The sequence below is a fragment of the Podarcis raffonei genome, chromosome 6, assembly GCF_027172205.1.
Source record: "Podarcis raffonei isolate rPodRaf1 chromosome 6, rPodRaf1.pri, whole genome shotgun sequence".
Classification (NCBI taxonomy): domain Eukaryota; kingdom Metazoa; phylum Chordata; class Lepidosauria; order Squamata; family Lacertidae; genus Podarcis; species Podarcis raffonei.
The window spans coordinates 83,130,618-83,155,013 of NC_070607.1; the positions used below are offsets into that span (position 1 = coordinate 83,130,618).

Genomic DNA, 24,396 nt, shown 5'->3' on the forward strand with positions numbered 1-24,396 from the left:
CCATGGGGAAAGGATCCACCAGTGTCTCCTCTTCCAGAAACCAACCCAGCAAGTGCAGGACTTGTGTTATAATTTCTGCAGGGAAGGAGGAAGCTTGCGCTGGAGCAGCTCCAGTGACATAATAAAGGTAACACGAGAGAGATGTCCCAAGTCAAATTTGAAAGCGTTCTTTGTTCTCTTCCAAACTGAAAAGAGACTGAGAGTTTTAGAAAAACTGCACCAAAACGAAGAGGAAGATTCTTTTAAAAACATACAAACTATAGTTAAACATAGCCCTGGTCTTTTATATTTTAAGATTTATTACTTGAAAAAAAGGATACAGACAAGTTATTTTACACATCCTATAAGACTCGTTGAAGGGTAAGGCAAAAATAGAATAACCATCTTCCACGCAAATTTATCTTCAAAAAATAGGCTATAAAAGTGCAAAACTAGGAAAACAAATCTAGATTTTATGTACATATGGCTCAGCTTATGAACAGGAAAATGGTAAATTGTGTACAATTTCCTGATACACAGCACTTCATTACATTGCCAGTTTTACAGAGACATCAAAATTACATATCCCTTAATACACAGGAAGTAAGAAATTAATTTAAAATGTCTCAAAGTTGCATATGGGGTTGTGGGGTAATCGCCAAGAAAGTCTGTGTTCTGCTGTTTTACATCTGATAAGAAACACACAATCAACAGTGCAAAAATTATTTTTGAAACCATTTGTTTCCTGGAAATGTTTGACATCCAAACCCAAAGAAAAGAATGAGTCATTAAAGGCTTCACATGCTGTATCATCAATATGCACAGCACCATGGCTGGTAACAAGACGGCTCTTCCATTCATTATTGTCATGTGCAATGGAAAAAATATTGGGTTCACACACACACAAAAACCCCAACAGTTCCTTGACAAGGCTATCAAACCAACTTGGGGCTGCACTGCATGCACAGCACACAGTTCCAAATGTAAAGGAGTGGGTCCCTAAGTAAAGCCACCATCATTCCTCTTTGCTTTGGTGAATACAGCCCTGGGCACAATGAAATGTGCAGGCCATTGCCTTCAACATGGGAAGGCCCACAGTTGCCCCTTATACACAGATCTGTGGAGGAGTGGGGTGAGGTGGGCGGGGGGGAGGCGAGACAGGCCTTCAGTTGAAAGTAATGGCAGTGCACATGACATTATATTCTGGCCCAAAATGGACAGGAATGTTGGGGTGGGGGTGGGGTGGGGAGTGGAATAGGACTTCATAGTACCATGTGGAAATCTTTTCCCATGCATACAGCTACATGAATGGGTGGGTCATGTCCTTGCTTTGGCTGCTGGACAAACAAGGAGTACTATATTTGCAAATATAAAGTTTTGTAACTGGTACAACAAGTTGCATCAGGGTTCAACAGGAATGCTGTTTTCTGCTTCAGGCATATGTACAAAATTTTTTTAAAGCTATGCATTTTTGCAATATGATGCATCTGTGGAGTCAAAACTGAGTATTTAGGAAGAAGAGGGGTAAACTGAATCTATCTCATGCAAGCACAACTCCCTCTTCAGTAATAGCTTGGAGGCCAAAAAGCATTTTATCTGAATTGTGACTGCATGCCAAGGATTATGAGACGTGTTACTCCCTATTGATAGAAAATAAAGTACACGGTTTCTTTGAAAAGATTGTGGTACTTGTGTTAATATTCTTGCCTTATTCCAGCTGGTATTTAAACTGCATAAGATGAAAACAAAAGTATGTTGTTCATTTGGAAACGTTTTCAAAAATGTACATAGGTTAAAGCACAAAACAAAATTTGACAAACTACTACCCTTATACAAAAATAATCCCAGTATTTAAACCAAACACACTCAATGCACAGATTTACCTGAGGTGCAAGGGTTACACACAGCTTCTAAATTGGATCTCTTTTCAGCAGCACTCAAGTATGCAAAAATATACTTTATATTGAATATTTGGTCAATGATAATTCTGAGAAAAAATATTATTCAAGATCAGGAACAGATGCATTTGCCAGTTCTTTGCAAGCTAGTCTTGAGAAGACAGTGTTTAGGTCCACAATGTACAAATGGGGCCAGACCTTCCATTACAGAACTGTAGTGTTTCTCTCTATACAACAGTACAATCACAGCTTAGTTTGGTAGCTTTCATCATTCATTATTCTCAAGAGATGAACTGCAAGGGAAATCAAAATTTGCATCTTCATACCTGGAACACACAAACAAAAAGGGTTCTATGGCAATGACTCACAACAGATACAAAAAAAGCAGCATAGTGGGGCTGGAAGCTTCAGAAATAATACTACTTAGAAGTGATTACAAATGTAGGAAAAACTGTGTTGAACTTTAGGCTACAGATTATAAACTCTGGTGCCAGAACAAGAAAATAGCACACACACCCCTTGGCAAATTCTCCCCAATTACATAAAGGAATGCTTGATCAGCGACACATTGCCATTGTGTTACCCATTTCCCCTCAATCTTGCCTTACAAGAGTTATATTTTAGTTTTAGTGCACTACCAAGGACCTGAATGTTCCCGTTAAATGGCCTTAACCACGTATCCTCTTGTAAACAAGTCAAACTGGGGGGGGGGGGTGTCAAGCAAGGTAAATGAAGGACACACACTTAGAAAACTAAGTAAGAAAACATTTCCAGGAAGGTGAAGAGGGGAATCTTCAGGTGAATCATACACTATTTGAGATATGTCAACACACAAACATTTTTACTTTAAAAAGTGTTGATACTTAAACTGTTTGGGCCAGCAATATAGGACAACCCTGACCACTGGAATATCAAAGCTACTGGGCCAGTAAGAGTGCTTGGTAACTCATATTTACATAACAGAGTAAATCCTCTCACACAGCACCCTTTTCTCCTTAAAATGGAGAAACCACACAGCTTAGGACTGCACCCTAGTTTCTCAGACAGCCAGGCAGCAGGACCACAGAACAGGGAATATTTAAACTGAATAGTCCTGGGTAGCCATCTCAATTACGAAAGTTGAGCATAAGCAAATCAAAGCATTATTTTAGATACCATGAGAACAGGAATAAACCAGTGCCTTTCAATAAAGATTCTGTGCTTCACATAAAGAAGCAAAGCTCTTAAAACTCACCGAAACTAAACTACAACAGGATGGCACAACATATAATGAGCTGCACGTCACAAGCATGCTGGGCAGTAACTCCCTTTTAGTTGTATCTCATGATATTTTTACATTTTGACCACTGATAAGCACATAATGCCCACTTTTTGTTCTGGGATAAGAGGGTCTGCAACAATCAATTCTCATGACTTTTTTGTGTTCCTCCTGCCAATATGTGAATTGTGGGGAGGGGCGAGAACCTTATTCCAGAGGTTAATTTTTTTATTAAAAAAGTTGTTTACCATTAATTGTAGCAAAATCATGTTCTCTTGTCATTCAGTCGATTATGTGTATTGCCAATAAGCCTCTCGTAACCTCTTTTCTGCAGCATGGTGCTAGACAAGTGTTGATACGACACTGGCCTTTTTCCTAATAAAAAAAACACACCAGCACATTAGAAGACATTACCAGTAAGGCCAGAAATAGCCACAAAACTAATTTCAAGAACTTAGTGAAATAACCATGGCATTCTTCCTCTGCCCTTGCTCAAATGAATAACTTGTTTATAAACACACTTTTTGCAACTACATTTTGATCGTTTTCATGAACTCAGCTGGATCTATCTTGAATGCAAAATGCTGGAAGAATTACTTCAGACAATGATAATAATCTGCATACCTCAACGAAACACAATGGTCAGGAGCCAATGAACCATGAATTTTTTTGCACAAGCTCAAGGCGGGGGGGGGGGTTGCTACACAGTAGCTTTCCCCTCAAAACAGCACCAACTGCTTTTGAAACCAAAAGCAGTTTGTAGCATGACATGAATCCAATTGTTTTAAAGCTGGGTGGGAGGTGCAAAAAAATGTTACAAGACTAGCACAGATTCCTTGCACAAGCCAAATCAAACTCCCGTTTTATGCACTGTTACCAATTTATTTCCACAAGACAACTGACTTGCTATTTTTATACCCAAATTTGGGGAGGACGGGACTTGTGCTGGAATAATAACCACGGGAATGCAGCTTTATTGCAAAACAAGGCAGCGAGTTTGTAGAACCGTGGGTTCAAATCATCTAGCGAAAACCCTGGCCTGAGGCAGCAAAGCACTTTAGCCGCTGCTTGTCCCAACTCTTAGCATACATAATTTCCTGAAGTATTCAAAACAAATAATCCGATTGAGACCACTCTGGAAAATAGAAATAAAGAAGTGGCACAAGAGGGATGCCTTGTCACCATTACAGCCATGAAAATGTAGGTGCAGGCACTTCCCACATGCTTCCTCATGCTTTCTTTATTCTTACTTCACTGCAGCCAAGGGCGAATAGCAATTATATATCACTAATGAAATTCAGGAACTGCTCCTGTGACATACAACCATAGTAAGTCCATACCATTGCAGAGATAAAGCAACATGAGCCACTACCATACTACTGCTTCATGTGGTGCATTAGTCACATGATTCAGGCAAGTGCTGAATCAGCACACGGCATGGCTGGAAAAATCCCAGGGGTCCAGTAGCTGTTGATGGCATCCCCTTTCCCTTTTTTAATTTAGGTGGGGGGACCTGTGAAGGGTCCTGTGTTTTGGGGGGGGACCTGTGAAGAGCCCAGCAGCTCCAGTGCCACCATCTTCACTAAACCCAATGCCCTACCCAAATGTGTAATCCCTCCGCAATTTCAGTTTGCAGCTCTGAAGCATTCTGGGGAAATGAAATCTGCGGCTGCAGCCACGTGACTGAACCTAGTGCTTCCCTGTGCTGAGGAACCTGGAGTTCCGCTACTTTCAGTACTGCATGGCCCCCCAACTGCTGTCTGTTCCCACTTGTGCCTGTTGCTGCTCCCCTTGCACCTGGAAAACTATTATTTCAGGAGGGGCAACAAGGCAGCATTTTAGTGAGAGTACTTTGTCCCAGGTACTCTCAAGCGTTGTGCTGGCCCTGGAGCTAAGTCCAGGTAGCACATCTTGTGCTGATGCTTTTTTCTCTGAGCTGGCATACATATACAGGCAGTCGCCATTTTGTGTGGGGGTTCCATTCCTGGCCCCCAAGTGCGCATAAGCCCATACTGTTCTGCCCTTGTTCTGTATTCAAACAACCCATACGTCACTGGTCACATGTCAACTGGACATGCACAAAATGGTCACCACCTGAACCTAAAGACTCAGGCCAGCAGGTGTGGTCACCAGCTATACACATGAATTTGGCATGTCTGCAGCCTTCTCCCACCTGGCATAGGGCATAACTTTTCTTTCTAGCTTTAAGAAGTTACTGACAAAGTTTAGAAAAGGAGGCAGGGAGTCCCACACCTAGCCTCCCCCAACCCATCCAGTGCTGTATAACAAAGAGCAGGAACTAGGGCTCTGTTCTCCCTCCCTTAATTTTTTATTAATTGTTCTTTTTTCCTGCCCTGCCCTTCCTCCCAAAAGAGCACCCAGGGTGGCTGACATAAAATCTACATGCACAACAGTTTCTGCAAAACAGAAACTATGCAGCTTGAAGGCAGCTGCTCTTAGCAACATGCTGTGTGAAAACATAGTGTGGTGCCAAATCCCTGTCTTCTGGTAATGTAAGCCCTTGGGGAAGTAAAGGAGGCGGTAAGTGATCACTCTCATTTTTTTAAAAAAGAAATTATTACTGGTGATTGGTCAGAGAAAGAAAAACAGAGTGACCTATCTTACAATGTCTAGATGGGAAATTTTTGGGTTCACAGTGGAAGCCATGCGTTGATCTCCTCTGGGGCAGAAGTCAAAATATCCCACAGAGAAATCCAAGTTTTTGCCATAGTTGTGATTGGGCACCACTTTGTAGCAGCAAGTAAATATATGTCTGCTATCCTATTTTCCCCCAGATACATTTAATAAGCCCAGGATTAATGAGACAACAGCAATCACATCCAAGTTCTTAAATACACACTGAGGATTAGATAAATGGCTGGTAAATTCTAGTTTTTGTGAGCAGTGCAGTCACTTAAAACATGATAATTTGATTCAGCAAGCAGAAAGCATTAGTTTGTTTTTAAAGTGCTGAAACACAATGTGAATACCTTCTTTTGAAGAGCCGGGGACTTGGCTGCTACTTGATCCACAGGAACTGTAATATGGCCCAGGACCATATGTTTCGTATGGCTTCAGAATAGTCACTGGATTTATAGCATCTACTTCAGAGCTCATGAGCCCTTGTTTGGCTGGGAGGAATGAGGCAGCAGGTTTGGTGTGTGAATATTCATGAGGTAGCAGACCTGCATATCTGCCTGCAATATGTAATCTGCCAGCATCGTTCCCTCTCCGATACAGCATAGGGTCAATCTGTTCTGGAGCCAAAAGATTAGACCTTGCTCTTTTAGAAGGCAGTCCATCAAATTCCAAGTTTATATTCCCTGCAGGTCTGTTACTGAGAAACTCTATTCCTCGATTGCTTGACCAAGCAGATTCGTTCAACGGAGTCTCAAGGGAGCCATTTATGTTGCTACTTGCTATGCCTAATTGAGAAGCCAAAACTCTTGCTTTAGGATCCAGCTTTTTCCCTCTATCCTGTACAGGAGTGCTACTGGGGCTGTTGTGGGTTTCATGCTGTGGTCTAGAGCTAGTAATCTGACCTCCAATCACTTGCAGTTTGCATGATTTCAAGTTACTTGGTGCCGAGCTGCTAGAGTTCAACGCTGAAAAAATGGGTGCTTTGCTCCGTAGAGTGGGACAATGTTTAGCCTTCTCCACATGCGGGGATTTTGACTGGGTAGGCAAGGAAGTCTTGATTTTCCCAGGGTTAAGAGGCAGAGGGTGCACATCCTTTCCCAGAAGATAAGGTGGGCATCCAGTACGTCTGGCTTTAAGAGCTGCCCTATTTCTGATGCTATTTTTATTAGCAGCGTTGGAATTATTGGGGGGCTTATGCATCAATCGCCGGTGCATTATTAGAACCTCTGGATATAGTGTTCGGTAAGTACAAAAGGAGCAGGTGCTGGTTGCTAAGGAGCACTGAGAGGCAGCAGTTACTGAAGCATCCAGAGAACAGCCAGTAGATAAATTTAAGGGCTTTTCTTGAGCTATTAGTCTGCATTTCGAGTTTTCTGAAATGTCGCTTAGAAGAGCCATATTTGTTTCACTTTTTACAGCACCAGAATAAAGCACACTTTCTGGCAAAACATAATTCCTTTTCTCACACCTATCAACGTGCTTGTTTTCCTGAAGCTCTATTTCATTTTTTTCCAACTTTAAGTTTTCAAGGCATGGAACTGATGCACCATCATTTGAGCCACCATAGTTTGTACCTTTATTTGTGTCCTGAGTGATATTGTTCAGTGCAGTCTGAAAAGAGGAAAGCATTTCTTTCTGCTGTTTTACAGGTGGGCCTCCTTTAGCATCTTTGGCATCTTCCAGGAGCCTTTTCAGATTTTTGGTTTCCTGAACACAATTGCCGACTGGCAAAAAGCCCATCTCCTGAGAAGATAGCAAACCTTTACTGTCAATTTTCACATCTGCTGTAGCTTCTGTTTGCTTGTCCTTGTGGTGTCTCTCCAAGTGATATCGCAAAGATGTTTTCTGGGCTGCTGCATACTCACAAAATTCACATTTGTATGGTTTTTCACCTGAAAGAGTTGCAAACGAGAAGTCAGAGCTGTTACCATTTCCCTCTGCTAAAAGAACACAAGAAGGGAATCTGTGCTATCTTTTCCCATCTCCACTAAATATGCTGGGGGAATCAATATTTTGCCAAAATCTAACACTGGAGCTTCACTAAGTACTAATATCTCTTTGATTTAGAGGAAGTTTTAGCTGCTTTAGTTTAGATGACCATTTTGCTAAACACATGACAAAAGTAAGGATAAACAACAAAGCATATAGCCAAAGTGATAATCCTCCCTATAGTTGCATACAGTTTCAAGAGGTCAGCATCACTGTGTGAGTCTCTTGGTTAGCCAGGATTGAGCCATGTAGCCGTAAGCAACTGAAGCTGAACACTAAGGAGTGTCATCACATCCTTCTGGAATAGCATAAGGCATGTCAAGGACCTTTACCACACTCCCCCACCCTCAAGCAAGTGGCAAAGCAACTTGAGAATTTCCACGTCCTTCTACAAGCTAAATCTCTGAGGTGGGCTCTGAGCCATCAATGTTGATGAAGATGCTTACATTCCTGGAGCCAATATGGAAGTGTAACAGCCTCTCCTCCCAACACACATATAGCTTCTAGCACTGAACATCACAGTTCTCTGGAGTTCACTGAACACCACATACTATGGAAAGAGACTAAAATCTTAAAAGGGAAGCAGCAGTGCTCTCTTATTTGTAAATCCCTCAATTTCCAATATCCTTTCCAGTTGGCTCACAATTCTGGACATTTGGAGTTAATAGCATAGCTCTTAACCACCTCATCTGTCTAGAGGTCACAGCTAGGGGCTACTGTATTTCCTCAGCATGCAGTAAGCTGATTCTGGGAAGTGTATCAAACACCAAAGCTGGAATTATCCTAATCATGAAATTTCCTTCAGTTCAGGCACCAACTAATGTGAAGAGAGTTTAATTCATTTTACCTGTGTGAGTTCTGAGATGAATATTGAGGTAATAGTTTGAGCGGAAATACTTCCCACAATAGCTGCATTCTCTAGAGGCGCCAAGGTTTTTAACTTTTGCCCTTTCTATGCCATCTTCGTTCTTATCTTTGGAAAGAGGAAAAAAAGAAAAAACACAGACAAACCATGTTATAAAAGTGAATACAGTGGTACCTCCGTTTTCGAACAGCTTAGTTTCCCGAACAACTTGGAAATTGAACACTACAAACCTGGAAGTCAGTGTTCCAGTTTGCGAACTTTGCTTTGGAAGCCGAATGTGCTCCTGAGCTTCCATTTGTACTGTTGTGCTGCTAATTTGCGCCCCCCCATCATAATTAAAGCTTCCCTGCCTTCCGTTTGTACTGTTGTGCTGCTTATTTGTGTGTTCCCCCCCCCCATCGTAATTAAATCTTCCTGCCTTCTGTTTGTACTGTTGCGCTGCTTATTTTTGTTGTCCCCCCCCCCATTGTAACTGAAGCCTTCCATTTCCAATTGCAGTGTTCTGAGGTGATATTTGGTGCTTTTGTTTTTGCTTTTTTTTGCATTTTTGTTTGTGTGGCTTGTTCTTACTTTTATGGGACTTTGACTTGTGACTTCATTTTTGTGACTTGTTTTTCTGACTGGAACCCAGTTCAGCAACTGATTGATTGATTGTGTGACTGTGGAAATGGATAAAAGTCCCCCCTCCAAACAATGACTATCATCAGTGCAGGCAAGGAAAAAAAATAATTTTAATTTTTATCATCTACAATACTGTCTTATTTATTTTATACTACAGTGCACTGATTATTGCTTTCATTTTATGGATCCATTTTATGGATCAATGGTCTTGTTAGATAGTAAAAATGCTGTTTTAGGGGTTGTTTTTAAAAGTCCGTGTTGCATTACTTTCTATGGGAAAACGTGCCTTGGTTTTGGAACGGACTTCTGGAACGGATTAAGTTTGGGAACCAAGGTACCACTGTACTGGATCCAAGCATGTTCGGCATCTATAATGACAACAGCATGCGTTATTGTGGCTACCACCACTAGACACATATGCAGTATGAGCCATGCATCTCCTACCCCTACAGCTCCTTTTCCTTTACTACCATGCAGTGTATTAACACACTATCAGCATCAACATCACTATCAATTGGCCTATGCACCGTATTCTAACAAAATTAACTCTGAGTTAATTTTGAGTTTGTAAACCCCATGAGAACACAGATTATTTCCCTTGAGGTCTCCTAAGTTTCAAGCAATTTCCACCAGACGGGGCTTCCGAGTGGGCACCTGAGAATGGAGAACCATACCAACAAGGGGGTGGGGGCTGATGTTTTGAGTGGTTTTTAGTTTTAACTTTTGACACAGCTTTAACTCAAGTCTATAGGTGGCCCAACTATTCTTCTTAATCCCCAAATGACCTGATGCTATGTTGTGTTGGGGCCATTTTAAAGGGGGGAAACAGCAGGAGTCACCAGAATGGAGATTAAATATGTTTGTTTGGGAGTTTTGTTGGCCATTTAACACACACACACTTCGGCTGGGTTATTGAGCATGCAACAGCAACACATAAGGTTGCTGTATCCCAGCCGCACCCCAAACTAGAAATAATGTTAAGTGGCATGGTGTATGTGGGCATAATGAGTTTATTAGACTTGCATTGCTAGTTCAACAAGAGATGTACTGGAAAAACAAAATGTAAAGTTAGACTTCCAAGAGGAACAAACCCAAAGTGCACTGCACAAGTTGAAACAAATCTACCGAATCTGTGGGGTACAAATATTATTATTTATTATTATTACTGAATGTACAGTATTAAACCCAACCCTATGGAAGTATTTTAGCTCAACAGTAAACAGAATTTTGTTCAAATATTGTAACGGTAGTGTGGGACACCTTCATAGTTCATTTGCTTGTATAAGTCTTTCATAGTACTGGAACAGAAGAATTTCTCTTTTATAAAAATTAATTGTTTTGAGTAAAAAAAAATGTTCACCCTAACAAGTGCCTGGTTTTCTGTAACACATTTAAAGGAGGGAAATCTTTTGTTATCTGTTCATCACAGCAGGTTCCAGTTCTTCATTTGATAGTCATATAAACAGTTTTTTCTCTCCCTCCCTCTAGCTCCTACATGCAACTCCCATGAAATAACACTAGAGGGCAGCAAGCACAGTATTATAATCAACAAAGGGCGTTTTAGGTTCTTTCTAATGCCATTGCTTGGAGGTGCAATTTCATTTACGGCTGCAGAATGGTGGTGCACACAGAAAACATGGACAGGAAATGCACCTAGTCATCTCATAAAATAAGAGTAATTTTTATCTTCTCAAAATTTTCATATTTTAACAATTAATGCACTAGCAACTATGCGCTAATGACACCACAACCTAAATGATCATGAATATGTACAAACATGTCCCTATAGTGCTTGGAGCTCAGTACCAGTTGGCAAAGAATTGAGAAACAACGAAGTTTCTCCAGGTTTTATGGCAAAGAAACAAAAGTCATTCAGCCATCAACAGAATGGCTAGTGCTCCATTATACTAACCTGAACTACAGGTCTGCACATTGCTAGAAAGGACAAGATGCAGTCATGTGTACATGGAACATGTTGTACAAAGGATTACGCAAGCATCCTTCCCTTAAGTGCACTTACAAGAAAGGAATTATGCAATGACTTTTAAGCAGCAAAATGCTGAGTACCTGCACCTAGGAAGAAGGGTGTTAATATAGCATTACTAGCAAAAATCTCGGTCAGTAACTTTAAAAAAATAAATCAATGTGGTTTAGATAATGGATATGTGAACAAAACAAGTGAGCTAAAAAGGAATCACAACTTCTTAGTAGCTCTTACCTAAGGTCTCTATTAGTCCATCCTCTGATCCATCTTCAGAGCCTCCTTCCCCTCGTTCTCCTACTCCATTCTCATCCACAGTCCCGACATCTGTAAGGCATGCTCTTGGCTGCTTTCCTTCAACAGAGCTGGCTTCTAAATCATTCTTTCGGTCTCTCTTATGTACTCTTGAGTGAAGGACAAGCTGGTGGTAAGTTCGAAAGGCTTTGCCACACTCTGAACAATGTGTGGGCTTGTCTTTGTTCTGGGACAATTTTGAATCCATCTCCATAGAAGGCACTTCACGGCCAGGATATTTGAATTTGTCTTGTGGTATATTACCAATCGCTGTGAAACTTCCACTTTTGCTTGCCTTGATCTTCCCCGTGCTTTCAATTTGGCTTGCTTTGTTTGCATTCCAAATTTCCCCAAGCTCTTCTTTATCAGAAGAGGAGTCATCATTGTCTGTACTTCCTTCATGCCCTGGCTCTTTCACTTGCCCATGGCCAGTAGCAATTTTTCCTTTGGTAGCCAGTTGCCATGCCTGATACGTACTGAACGGATCCAACTCTGCTATCCATTTCACAGGCTTTTCTTGCTTTTTATTGCTAAGAGGCATACGTGGTTTTAAGTTTAAAAACTGCAAAAACTCTTCCCTGGGCGGTCCATTTCCTTTGTCATCTGGATCAGCTTGTGAGCCATCATCACTGGCTACTGAATCTTTGGTATGTACTTTACTGTGCTCAATTAAACTTTCCTTATTCTGAAATAGGAAGCCACAAACCATGCAGATTTTGTAAGGTGATGTAATACTTTCAGTTACTTGGTCCTGTACAACCTCATTTATGGTTATAGGACTCTCTGATCCTTGAGGTGTCTTGCTTCTAGAACCAGGCTTACCAGTATGTGTTCTCATGTGATTTTTGAGGAACCATGGCTCCTTAAATCTCCTCCCACAAACACTGCACCAGTAAGTGAAAGAGTCCTTGTGCTTTCTCATGTGGGCCTCAACATCATATGCCTCCTCAAATGTTTGTCCACAAACCACGCAACTGAAATCTTGGCTATCCTTTTCATTGGCATCTGAGGGTGGCAAGTCTGTTTTCACTTGTCCTTTATCAAGATGGCTAAGGTATTCCGCTTCTACACGCAGAACTGCTGGTTCGCAGAGTGTTGGCCTGTGCTGCATTAAGACATGCTTACCAAGATCTTCTGGATGCTTGAAAGTCTGATCACAAAACATGCAATCCAAAGGCATGCATCCTTCCCCTTGCATTAAGAACTTGTCTTGCAAGTTCTTGTACGAGATTGTGTTGGCCCCTTTTATTGGCATAGTGGCATCATTGTTCTCCATACGTGAACCAACAGTACTTGCTATGCCATCTGGTCCATCCATATATGCTAAAAGAGGTTGAGTAGGCATATTCCTTTGAAGATGTTAACATGGATTCTAGGCTTTTTTGCGTTGGAGATTAAGGCCACTTCAGTGGCTTCCCACCTGTTTACTCACAAATGTCCAAGCCCAGAGGACCATCAAGAGAAGTTTGTTGAATGTTTTTGCTCATCGGTAGGGGTAGAGATCCTCACGCAATACAAGCTATTTATAAAAGTGTCCCATCGGTTCTCCAATGAAGGTATTGGATTGTTTATGCTCTCTGTGAAGCCTTTTCAGTTCATTTAAACTTCAAAGAAACTAGCCTGCATATATCTCCACATGTAAAAAATTCAGGTCTTCTTAAGCCCAAAGAAATATGGAAATGGTTTAGCAGCACCAAGAAATTCACCACCTATGGAGAGAAGATTTAACACACAAACATTAACTAAGGAAACATGGATATAATAAAATACTTTTGTTTAAAAACAAGAGATTAAACTAGTATATTTTATATGATTTATTCATGTTTTATACTGCTACCAATATTCAGATTAAGTCATAAACTACTCCCTTAAGTCACCATAGATAACCAGGAATGTCAGGGAGGAAAATGTATGGAATTCGATAAAAGAAATTACAGCTTAGAGGAAAATATGTGTATTACTAGGCTTCTATGCTGGAGAAAGTGAAGGTCATTTCTCTCCACGCAGCATAGAAATGCAGCAGGGCTTATGGAAAAGGGACAGAGTGAAGCATTTCTCCTTGTCCAGTCTACTGCATTTATAAGCTGGCAAAAAAGGAGGCAAAGCCCTTTCTCTGCGACTAGCACAGAAATCAAGCAGGAAGGCAGAGGAGCAGGAAACACTTAATGCCTCCTCAGCCAGACTGTTGCATTTCACGGCTTTTTACTAGCCTGATTTTTATTCATAACAGAGGATGACCATCTATCTATCCTACCAAGCTCCTCTTGCGGAGTTCAAAGTGGGCAGGTATTTCTTTTGTCTTATTTTTTGGCATGCTAGTGGCTTTTTATGGCTAATATTTAAGGCTGTCTTATAAAAAGTGACTTCTCCCTTTTAAAATGATTGCAAAACACACACATTTAGTCCAAACAACATTATTCTTCCTAGAATTCATTTAAAAACTGCAACTACAGCTAACAGTTTGCCCAGGCAAGTCTAAAAAACAATTCTGCGTATTCCACAATTAAGTAAGTATAACACAGCTATTGAATTCAGATTTCAATACATAGTTATCTTTAAAATGATGCAACTGTCAAAGGAAGTTACTAATTTCTGCGAGGAACCTGCCCTAGGGAGTTACTGTTAATACTCACATCATGCTTTTATATTCATATGGAGGAAGCTGCTTCAGTGAAAGAAATCTGGTCAGGATTGTTACTAAAGTTCTTTCGCCTCCAAAATCCTAAATCTACATTTCCATTCTGGCTGAAAAAGTCAGGTGAAGCAGAATCACATTCCACTGTATTGCATCCAAACAATTTGGATTGTTTTATACGAGCCCTCACCTTGCAAAAATGGTTGAACTTTTAATATTAATTTAAAGTGTGAGTAAAGCTCTTATTCATGACTATATGCAACATCTGCTGTGGATAGTGCCCATCTGGCAGCCATTTTGAAGCTACACTGTCTGCTGCTACTTCAGCAGGCAGCCAACTCAGCAAATGGAGTTCCTACCCTTTGGATTACTTAACAGCACCATCAGCAGCAGACCTACCAGATAAGAGATTAAGACTACGTTAGCCCTAAAATAAAACTCTTCTGAGCAGCTGCATTTTGGTGATCCATTCTAAGCAATAACATGTTTAAATCTCAATTGAGAAGCAAGTAGAATAAAAAATTATTCTAATTTCACTGGTCCAGTAGACCTGGTAATCCAGCTTTCAATGCACACTTATTTCTGATTTAAAAAAAGAAAAGAAAAGAAAGCTCAACAAGTTGTACAGGGCTGCATTTTGGCAGAAATAAAACGGCATTTCAAAGTACTTTGGCTTAATTCTTGTCTAAATAACCCTATAAGATGGGTCAGTATTATTATCGCCATTTAATAATGTATTTAAATATTTATAAACTACTTTTGTATAAAAAAGGGGGTGTATACCACACAAAGGTTGCAACTATAAAAGCAAATAAAATGGTGAGAGTGGGGGGGGCAGAGGTTGGAAAGAGGGTCTTCCTGGAGTCCACCTAATGAGTTCATAATGATTGAACAGAAGACTACCAGCTTTTCCCCAAGTCAGTCACCACAATACACCAGCATATGCCGTTTAACAGGGAACAATTTTATCCCTATTTACTAGTATTTATACACGGTTCAGCTTTCTATTCCTCTCCAAGATGGGGGGAGGAGAGTTTTGTGTTACTTTAAAAAGCACCCGCACTCCCCAATTGACAGGGGTTGGACTAGATGACCGCCATGGTCCCTTCCAATTCTGTGTTTCATATTCTTTGTAAACCACTTAAATATGTTATTTACAGTTAAGCAGTATAAAAACTTTGTTAAATGAAGTGCAATGCCGACACAGGACTGGCGTAGACACCACAATGTGCAACCACACTACACAATGCATTCCCTCCAAGCGTACCAGGCTTATGCCTTCACTCACAATCCAAAACATATTAATAAGAAATGCTACATTTATATAACACATTTCCTCCAAGGAGCTCAAGGCACTTAGTTCTTCCACCCTCACTTCATCCTCACAACAACCCTGTTAGGATAGGAGATTTGACCCATGTCAAGAGTGAGTTTCATGACTTGACAGGGGATCTGAACCCATGACTCCCAAGTCCTAGTCGAACATTTCTAAGCACACCACCACATCGGTTCTTTTGATTAAACCAAGAGATGTCACTTGTCAATAGCATTATGTCTACCAAGATTGACATGGATTGAGGAATGAAGTTGTAGTCCTGTAACCCCTTGAAGAACCCAGGTTCCCCATCCTTCCATTACATGCTTGATGCCTTTTCTAGATGTAATGTCTCTTCGCTTTCAGCTCCATGGATCCCACTGCAGCTAGAATTTATTTGTCAGTACTGTATTAAAAAATGGTAGACACTGCAACCATTTCCAAATCTAAAATGACCTTGCCAAACATGCAGGCACACCACAAATTCCTTGTGGTTTGAAATCCAAATGTTCTAGTTAATACAGAAGCAACACCCTAGGCACCTGGAGTTTCACAACTCATTTCTGTGTCTTCTGAACCCACAACTCATAAATCCTTGATCAGATTTTCCACATGGGGTACTGGATGTAACTCTAGGGTTCAGAAGCTCCATTCTTGCAAACAAAGAAGTCAGCATGAAAAGCCAAAGCCCTTTAACACCAAATTTCCACTTCCAAAATTGGCACATGTACACACACTACATTTAGTAAAGTTAAAGGTAGAGGACCCCTGGATGGTTAAGTCCAGTCAAAGGTGACTATGGGTTTGCGGATCATCTCGCTTTCAGGTCGAGGGAACCGGTGTTTGTCCGTAGACAGCTTTCCAGGTCATGTGGCCAGCAAGGACTAAACCACTTCTGGTGTAAACCACTTCATTTTAACACCGAGCAGATGACAAGTCATAAGGGAAGATATGACAAATGAAATGATCAGACAGGAAGCTTTTAGGAACAGGAACTGAGCTTTTTATGCGGAAATGACACCCAAGCATACCACTGACTGTACTGAAAACTGACCATAGAAAATAAATCAACATGAGAATTTCTTGTAGCTTCAAGATCCAGTGTTCACTTTAAGCACAGTAAACAGGCTTTGGAGAATGACAGAAACCAATGGGAGATGTCAATCTATATTTGGAAACAGAACAGTCTACAATGCAGACTTTATACAAAATAAGGCACAAGGCTGTAACTTTTTTAAAAAAAAAAATCTGTGTCCAGAAAACCACAATTAGGACAAATTTGGATCATCTTCTTTCCTCATTTTGTTGAAAATTCACCCATGAAAAGTTACAGAACTTTATTTCTCTAAAGGCAACAGTGCCAAACCACCATCACCATGCAGATAAATTAAATTGTTCCTTTTTAAAAACTAGAGAGTTTGAGTTAACGTATTTAAAACTACAGTAAACTGTATGTCTTTCAAGTCAGGAAAGAGTTTGCCTATCACTGGGAATCAAGGCCCACTGAAGTTCACATCACTTCATGTTGGGAAGTGGCAGAAGCAGCAAGAGAGATCAGCACTGCATCTTCCTCTCTATAACCTAAATTCCAGTACTGCAGGAGCCTCCAACCCCCCCACAAAGGCCTTTGGCACGTATAGGGGAGGGGAAGGGTCTTTCCTTTCACTTTACACCATGCTTTGGAGAACAATAGAAACTAATGCGTTCTAGGAAATACACAAGAGAGGGTGGGTGAGCAGATGGAAAGGAATGATGGGGGTATGATGAGTTGCCCATGCAGACATGACATCTGGATTTCTGGACCCACTTAACCTACCTATGTGAGCTTTTTCTACATTACAGGGTCAGCCTTGGGATCATAGCCCAAACTGAAAAGTTTCCATGCCCAACTCACTGTATGATGCCCATAAAAGTGTGTGTGTGTGTTTTTTTTAAAGGTGCTATTCAACTAGCTAGAATGGATATAGTTTTGAAAAAAGTTTCACTACCCCATTTTCATCATACAATTTTCCTGTGTGCACACAAGGCACAGGATCATGCTTATTCCTGTCAATTAAACTCCTATGTAATACACATTTGTGCTCATACATAAAATGTAGTACGTATCACATGCAGCTTTAAAAAAAGCAGTTTGAACTGCTCCTTTTTCCTCACAGGGAACCAATCATTCCTAGTGGTTTTCAGACATGTAGCTACAGCAATCCTGTCCAACAGCTAATTCTTGTTTTGTATAGATTTCCCTTGACTTCATAACTAACAGAAACACTTTCATATATTGAATTTATGTCTGTCCTGTGATAACCGCACATTAAATTCATCATGTATTTGAAAAGCTACCAGCAAATCCTAGTAATGAAAAATATCAATATTTTCTTAATTACTTCATCCAACAAGGATAATGGCTGTTTTTTGTTTTGTTTTTTGTTACTTAAGTCCAACAAACATTGGCAGATGTGTGCTATATTTTCTCTCTGTACACCAGTCAACTGACTTTTCTTTGTGAACAATATAATTGTGTTTACAGGCATTACCTTAGAAACCATTCATGTCAGTAGGCCCTTAAATCTTAAGCTAGATGCAAAACTACATTGCTCATATTTCTCCGATAGCTGAACAGACCTCTGTGTGCTTCTTTTTGTTGAATAACATGAGCCTGAAAGTCCTATGTGTAATCTCATGTCTACCATTTGTAGGGCAGGGGGAAGGACAGAAAGATCAAAAATACCTTACGAATTTTAAATTCTACTTGACAGTATTCAAATGTATTTTCTCATTCTCTGGTTGTTAAAAATTATACATACAGTATATGAAGATATACCTTTTATTAACATAATTGTCCAATTGCTAGAAGGCTTTTAATATAGGGTATTTTGTGAAAACAGAAGTGAATCTGTGGTACCTTCATAAAACATAACCAAAGTATGTTATTACAGACCACTTCTGTTTGAGAGAGTTCTACAGACCAGACTGCATTTCTATAGTGTAGCTTAATTCTGACCTGGCACTGCAGCACTTCCAATTTCCCTGTTTAAGTGTTAAGGGACCTTTACACCACAATGCATCTTGCAAGAATAATAAGCTTTAACAGCAGTTTTACATTTTACTGTTGCTTCAGTTTAATGAGGAAATATGCTTTACCTCTCTATACTCTCTTCACACGACAGCCTTTAAGCCGAACACTCTGTTTCAGCCTTCCAGACCAAGGCCATTTAGTGCAACATCCTGTTCTTATAAAGGCCAACCAGATGACAATGGGAAACCTGCAAGCAGAATCTGAATTCTCCCACTTGTGATTCCTAGCAACAGGTGTTTAGTTGCATACTACCTGCAACAGTGGAGGAAGAACAATGGCATTCTTGTAGGGCTTCACTTTTTCATAAAAAAGGAACAAGGAAGTTGCCTCCTGACCATTTTCCTTCCCTGTTGGCTCCTGAATGAACAGCAAGCAAAGCAGCTGGCTTCAGAAAGCAAAATAGCTGGAACACAACTCCCTTGTGCTTCTCAGTAAGAAAAGATGAGGCTACTTTGGAGTGAGTAGGCAGCAGCCAACACTCCAAGTTCTGGGTGGCTTCTGTACAGGTGCTGACTCACTGAGATGCCATGTGTGAACAGAGCAGGTATCTGTATGAATTCAGATGTTTAATTAAAAGTTCAACTGTGTAGATAAAGAATGTCAGTTGGGAAAACTCATCACATTAGTCCAACACTCAACTCTGCTGTGTATTAAGGCTCTTATTAAACAAACTCCAAGACCAATTAAGAGGCATTTGTAAAAAGGTAGCCAAATTGCAAGGCACAGCACAACTTCACACAGCTCATTCAAAATTCTTGGTGTTCCAGACAAAAATGAGACAACAAATGCAAACTGATAATCTATTTTGCACTCTGCATTGGATGAGCACAGACGATCATCTATTCAAATTCCTGTTTAAATTTGAGATGCTACAATTTTTAAAGAACTGATTAGTAATCAGATTGAGTTTCTTCTTATAGAAGAGAAACTAAGAATCTTCATATCATCATATAATTTTATAAGATCTATTTCTGGGTAATGGTATCAGAGAACATTTGAAAAACCACTTGAAGTAGAAGTTTATAAACCAACTGAAAGTTTTCCTTCCATTTTATCAACCTAGTATTTTATATAATAACATACCTAGATTGTAGGTAGGATCCATGATTCAGAGAAGGTATCTTTAAATATACATACATAAAAGGGAGAAACATTTAAATTGGACTTTGTGTATTACAGCCTACGCTTTATTTATGGAATATATGCTGCCCAATTATGGAACTATTTAACTCCTGTGTATGCATAGGAAACAAAGTATACTTGATTCAAAAGATTAAAATCAGTAGGACACAAAGCATAACTATTTTGTGAGAAAAAGGACTTCCTAGATATTGTTTCAGCTGCAGAAGAGATCAAAATAAAATAATCTAGAAGTTTGGGCATTTGACCCTAACTCCCATGTAAATGTTTCCAACAGCTGCATAGTTTTAGCATCAACATTATTTTAAAATGCACTGATCTTACAAGTAAGCTAGAATAGTCATGTATCACTACAGGCACAGATTTTACAGCCATGAGCAGCTACAGCCAGTTGAGAGTCACATATTTTGTATCAATTGTTGACTGCCTTCATTAGAAAAAGCTACATTCCTTTTCTTTACTAAGCAGGTCCATAAAAGAGTAAATGCTGGTACTTAAGGACATTTGCAGGTTTTGCCACAAGAACATTTTACATGTTAATAGGTTGCCAATGTACATCTCCATACACAAGTTCCATAAGGGTATCAGAACTGGAAAGGGCTTTTTTTTTTTTTTTTTTTTTGCTGTAACATATTGCGGGCACAATCATATGGTCCATGGGAAGGTGTCGTAAAGTAGGATTTTGAGAATCTCTCCCCAGGCAGTCAACCCTCCCAGTAGCCACAGAAAGGAGCACTGCTGTTGCTCCCTCTACTACACACACCATTTGGCTAAATGCAAACATTTTAAATGAATTATTTCTACAAGTATTACCACCACTTGAGCCAATTCAATCTACACAGTATCACAGCTGTCTGGCACATTCATGCTTTTTAGTGTAGTGGTCAGGATTCAAAGAAGTCACTCAGTTTGCTTCACATGCCCAAGGGGTTTGGGGATTGATGTTTCTAGAAGGGCAGCCTCTGGCCGCTTGGCAAACTACTTTTAATGCTGATGCAAAATTACAGAAATTAATTTGAGATATATCTCAAGGGCCTGTTATTTGAGAGAGAGGGAATATCTTATCCCCCATATCCTTTATTAATCCCTTTCTATGTTCCCATCTGAAGTTTGAGACAGAAGAACACTATCACACTGGAGTATCTTTGGGATGGAGATACCTGTGTCCAACAACACACTAAACACATTCTAATTAGTACTGGAAGTTCCAGCACATACAGAGTAGGGACCAATTAGTTCTGTCAGCCTGACCCAGAGCAGAAACAAAACAGCTGAAACACTCCTTCTGTCTTTTTGTATCTGCCTTTTGTTAGGTGTATGGATTAGCATATTTGAGAGAATTGAAGCCTAGGCTAAAGAGTTCTGCATTTGGATAAGATACATTATGTGTGAAAACATTAAGACCTACCATTAAAATACTTCAGCCTTGAAAGGGGTGCTTTTTAAAAGTACCTTAGTCTAGGAAAAACAATATCTACTGAAGTGATGGGTTGGCAGAAGCAGGGTGGAATGCAGGCTGGCTCCCATTTGAAGACTTACTAGCATGGGTCCTGGTAAATGCCCAGTGTTCTTTAGTTTCCTTATGTTAGGGGTTCTCATTCTTATATAGGAGCAGGCAGCACTTAAACATTTCTATGTCCTCAAAAAAGTTCTCAGACTCTCTGAAGTTCCTTAAAATACTGCTTATAAAAGGTTAATCTAATTCCAACACCTCACTTTATAAAGCAATTTTATTTTAATAATATTAAGATCAAGCTTTAGCCTACCAAGAATAATTCTACAGTATAATCAAATACCTCCATGGTGATAATGTGCAGCTATCCTATGTCTCATAAGTATTGGATTAAGTACTAAAAATTATTTGTATCGATTTATTGCAGGGTATCAACTTTTAGATGATTCAGCCCAGTATTTAAGGCTCTCAACGATGAAAAGGATTTTAAAGAAACCCCAAACTGGCAAATAGTATCTAATTTCTTTCTGATGCTGTGTGTAATATTGCAGCAAGAAATCCTACTACTACTGCCATTACTATTTAAGGCCTACCATGTATAAAATACCAGATTTTGATATTGCTACCAGCCCTACATCACTTAAGGTAGAAAAGCTGTAAGAATTTCTGTTTGGCCTTATCTGTGTTTTGCCAAACCAGTTTACAACATAGTCAAAATAAATTGCATGGCACAAAGTTACTCGGACTGTACCATTTTAAACTCTGGACAGTATTGTACATTCAAATGTTCCTCAGAATGAACTGAAAAGGAATGAAACACCAACTTCTTGCTGCTTTCCATATACTGGGATGTGTTTAATTTTGTTTAATATGGGCAGCATATAAACACATGATGCAACACCTGCAGGAAGAACTGGCTAATTCCCAGAGTTTCATTCCACTTTATTCATCTGAATGTGTGAACTGTCTCAGAGTCAATGCTTCAGTGGGCCTGATAGACTGTAGCCAATAAATGAGTTTTCATTAAGAGTCAACTGATCAGAAGGGCCCCCCCCCCAAATAATCTGCTGCTAAATTATACTACATCACACTGCAGGTGGGAAAATAAAATGTTTGAATACTTCACCTGTAGTTTGAACACTTCGCCTGCAACTTTAATGTAAGAGAATGTAGCTCCCTACAGCTACAAAAGCTAGCAAACTTTTTATACATGGAGAAAAGATTCAACCATTTGATTCCCCCACCTGCAGTCTGAAGAGATACACTCCAGCAGAACATTCATCATGCGGGCCTCTAGCTGATAAGAGTGTGTCTTTGAGTGTGCCACTTCAAACATTCGCACATTATATGACACCTAGGAATTTCTACCATTTTGTGCTGACTGCAGAATGCAGTAAGCACAGAAATATTGTAGCTATAAAATCAAGACACACCAAACTCTTCCTTCTGAATATTTATACTCTCAAGTTTCTTCTATCTCACCCTAGCAAGCACAGAGTCTTACTTGTTCATGGCCGACATATAACCCAAATTAACCAGTTCTATAGAAATCATGGACTAATGTAGAACAATTTCTATGATTAACCACAGCTCTGAAAGATTATTGCTATTCTGGTTAGCTGCAACTCTTCAAATAAAAACTAAACCTATTGCCAAGGTTTTACTAAAGAAAAAAGAAAAAGGAAAAAAAGGAAGGTACATGGAAGTAACTCCCAGGTGTTTATAATTCACAACCTAAACATCATTGCAGTACAACTAATATTTAGCAATACAGCTGGTTTCTTCTTTGTAAAGATCACTATGACCAATTTAACAATGCACGAGACATAATTGAGCTTGGTGCTGTGGTTTAAACCACAGAGCCTAGAGCTTGCCAATCGGAAGGTTGGCAGTTTGAATCCCCGCAATGGGGTGAGCTCCCGTTGTTCGGTCCCTGCTCCTGCCAACCTAGCAGTTCGAAAGCACACAGTGCAAGTAGATAAATAGGTACCGCTCCGGCGGGAAGGTAAACAGCATTTCTGTGCGCTGCTCTAGTTCACCAGAAGCAGCTTAGTCATGCTGGCCACATGCCCCGGAAGCTGTACACCTGCTCCCTCGGCCAGTAAAGCAAGATGAGTGCCACAACCCTAGAGTCGTCCACGACTGGACCTAATGGTCAGGGGTCCCTTTACCTTTAAGAAGGCAATGGTTGGTATTTGTGTTTTTTGACCAAACAACCAACATTTGTTAAAATAGTCACCAACCCTGACTTACCCAGCATATGCTATAATCAACTTATCAAGCAGCATGATTTCAAGTTATATAATTACAATCACTCGGCCTTAATAAGAACAAAAATTATACTTAGTTAAACAAGCAAGAATATGATCACTTCACGGCATCTGTGCAGCTCAGGAGCCCAATAATCCTTGAAAGTATAGGCCAAAGATTTCCCAGTGGGTAAAATTATTTACTCCATTCAAATGCATTTGAGGATCATGTGAAAATATGTTGCAACAAGTTTTGTTTTATTCCAAGTACCTTTCCTACAGTTTAATTGTGACACCTACAAGCAAAATGTATTCACCAGTAAGGAAAAATCACACGCTAATTTGCTTTCAGAGTAGATAATACATAATTACATAATAAAACTGTATCAAAGAACTAAATGTTGTCTTCTCTGATATCTAGTATTGGGGAGGAAACAAGTCATTGTCCCTGCCCTAGATTCAGTGGCTCTGTGGGTTAAACCACTGTGCCGCTTGGGCTTGCCAATCGAAAGGTCGGTGGTTCAAACCCCCGGTCCCAGCTCCTGCCAACCTAGCAGTTCGAAAGCACGTCAAAGTGCCAGTAGATAAATAGGTACCACTCCGGCGGGAAGGTAAACGGCATTTCCGTGCACTGATCTGGTTTCACCAGAAGCAGCTTAGTCATGCTGGCCACATGACCCGGAAAAACTGTCTGCGGAAGCGGACAAATGCCGTCTCCCTCGGCCTGTAAAGCGAGATGAGCGCCACAACCCCCAAGTTGTTCGTGACTGGACTTAATTGTCAGGGGTCCCTTTACCTACTCTGGAGATCTCTGTTTCTTTTTAGGAAGACAATCCTACATTTAATGTTTACTGGACACCAAGCCAATGTGTCTGAAGCAAAACCCGAAAACTCCTAACAGCACAATCCTATGCATGTGTACTCCACTGTATTAAATGGAATTCACAGGTATGTAAGTGTTGTCCCTTTGTAAGTGTGCATAGCATTGCAACCTAAATATATATCA

The 24,396-nt window shown here is 40.1% G+C and overlaps 1 protein-coding gene across 4 annotated transcripts in view; it reads right to left on the minus strand.

Moving 5' to 3' along the window:
* Positions 1–279: 279 nt before the first annotated feature.
* The window catches only part of ZNF217 (zinc finger protein 217), a 29,535-nt gene continuing 5,418 nt past the window's right edge, over positions 280–24,396 (minus strand). For all 4 annotated transcript variants that reach the window (XM_053394283.1, XM_053394284.1, XM_053394286.1 and 1 more), the window contains exons 2-6: positions 11,469–13,234; positions 8,612–8,737; positions 6,126–7,667; positions 3,384–3,510; positions 280–2,203 (exon numbers count right to left, since the gene is read on the minus strand). In XM_053394283.1, the coding sequence (XP_053250258.1) occupies positions 3,401–3,510; positions 6,126–7,667; positions 8,612–8,737; positions 11,469–12,870 (3,180 nt within the window). In that variant the 5' untranslated portion in view covers positions 12,871–13,234 and the 3' untranslated portion in view covers positions 280–2,203; positions 3,384–3,400. The remainder of the gene's footprint in view (positions 2,204–3,383; positions 3,511–6,125; positions 7,668–8,611; positions 8,738–11,468; positions 13,235–24,396) is intronic.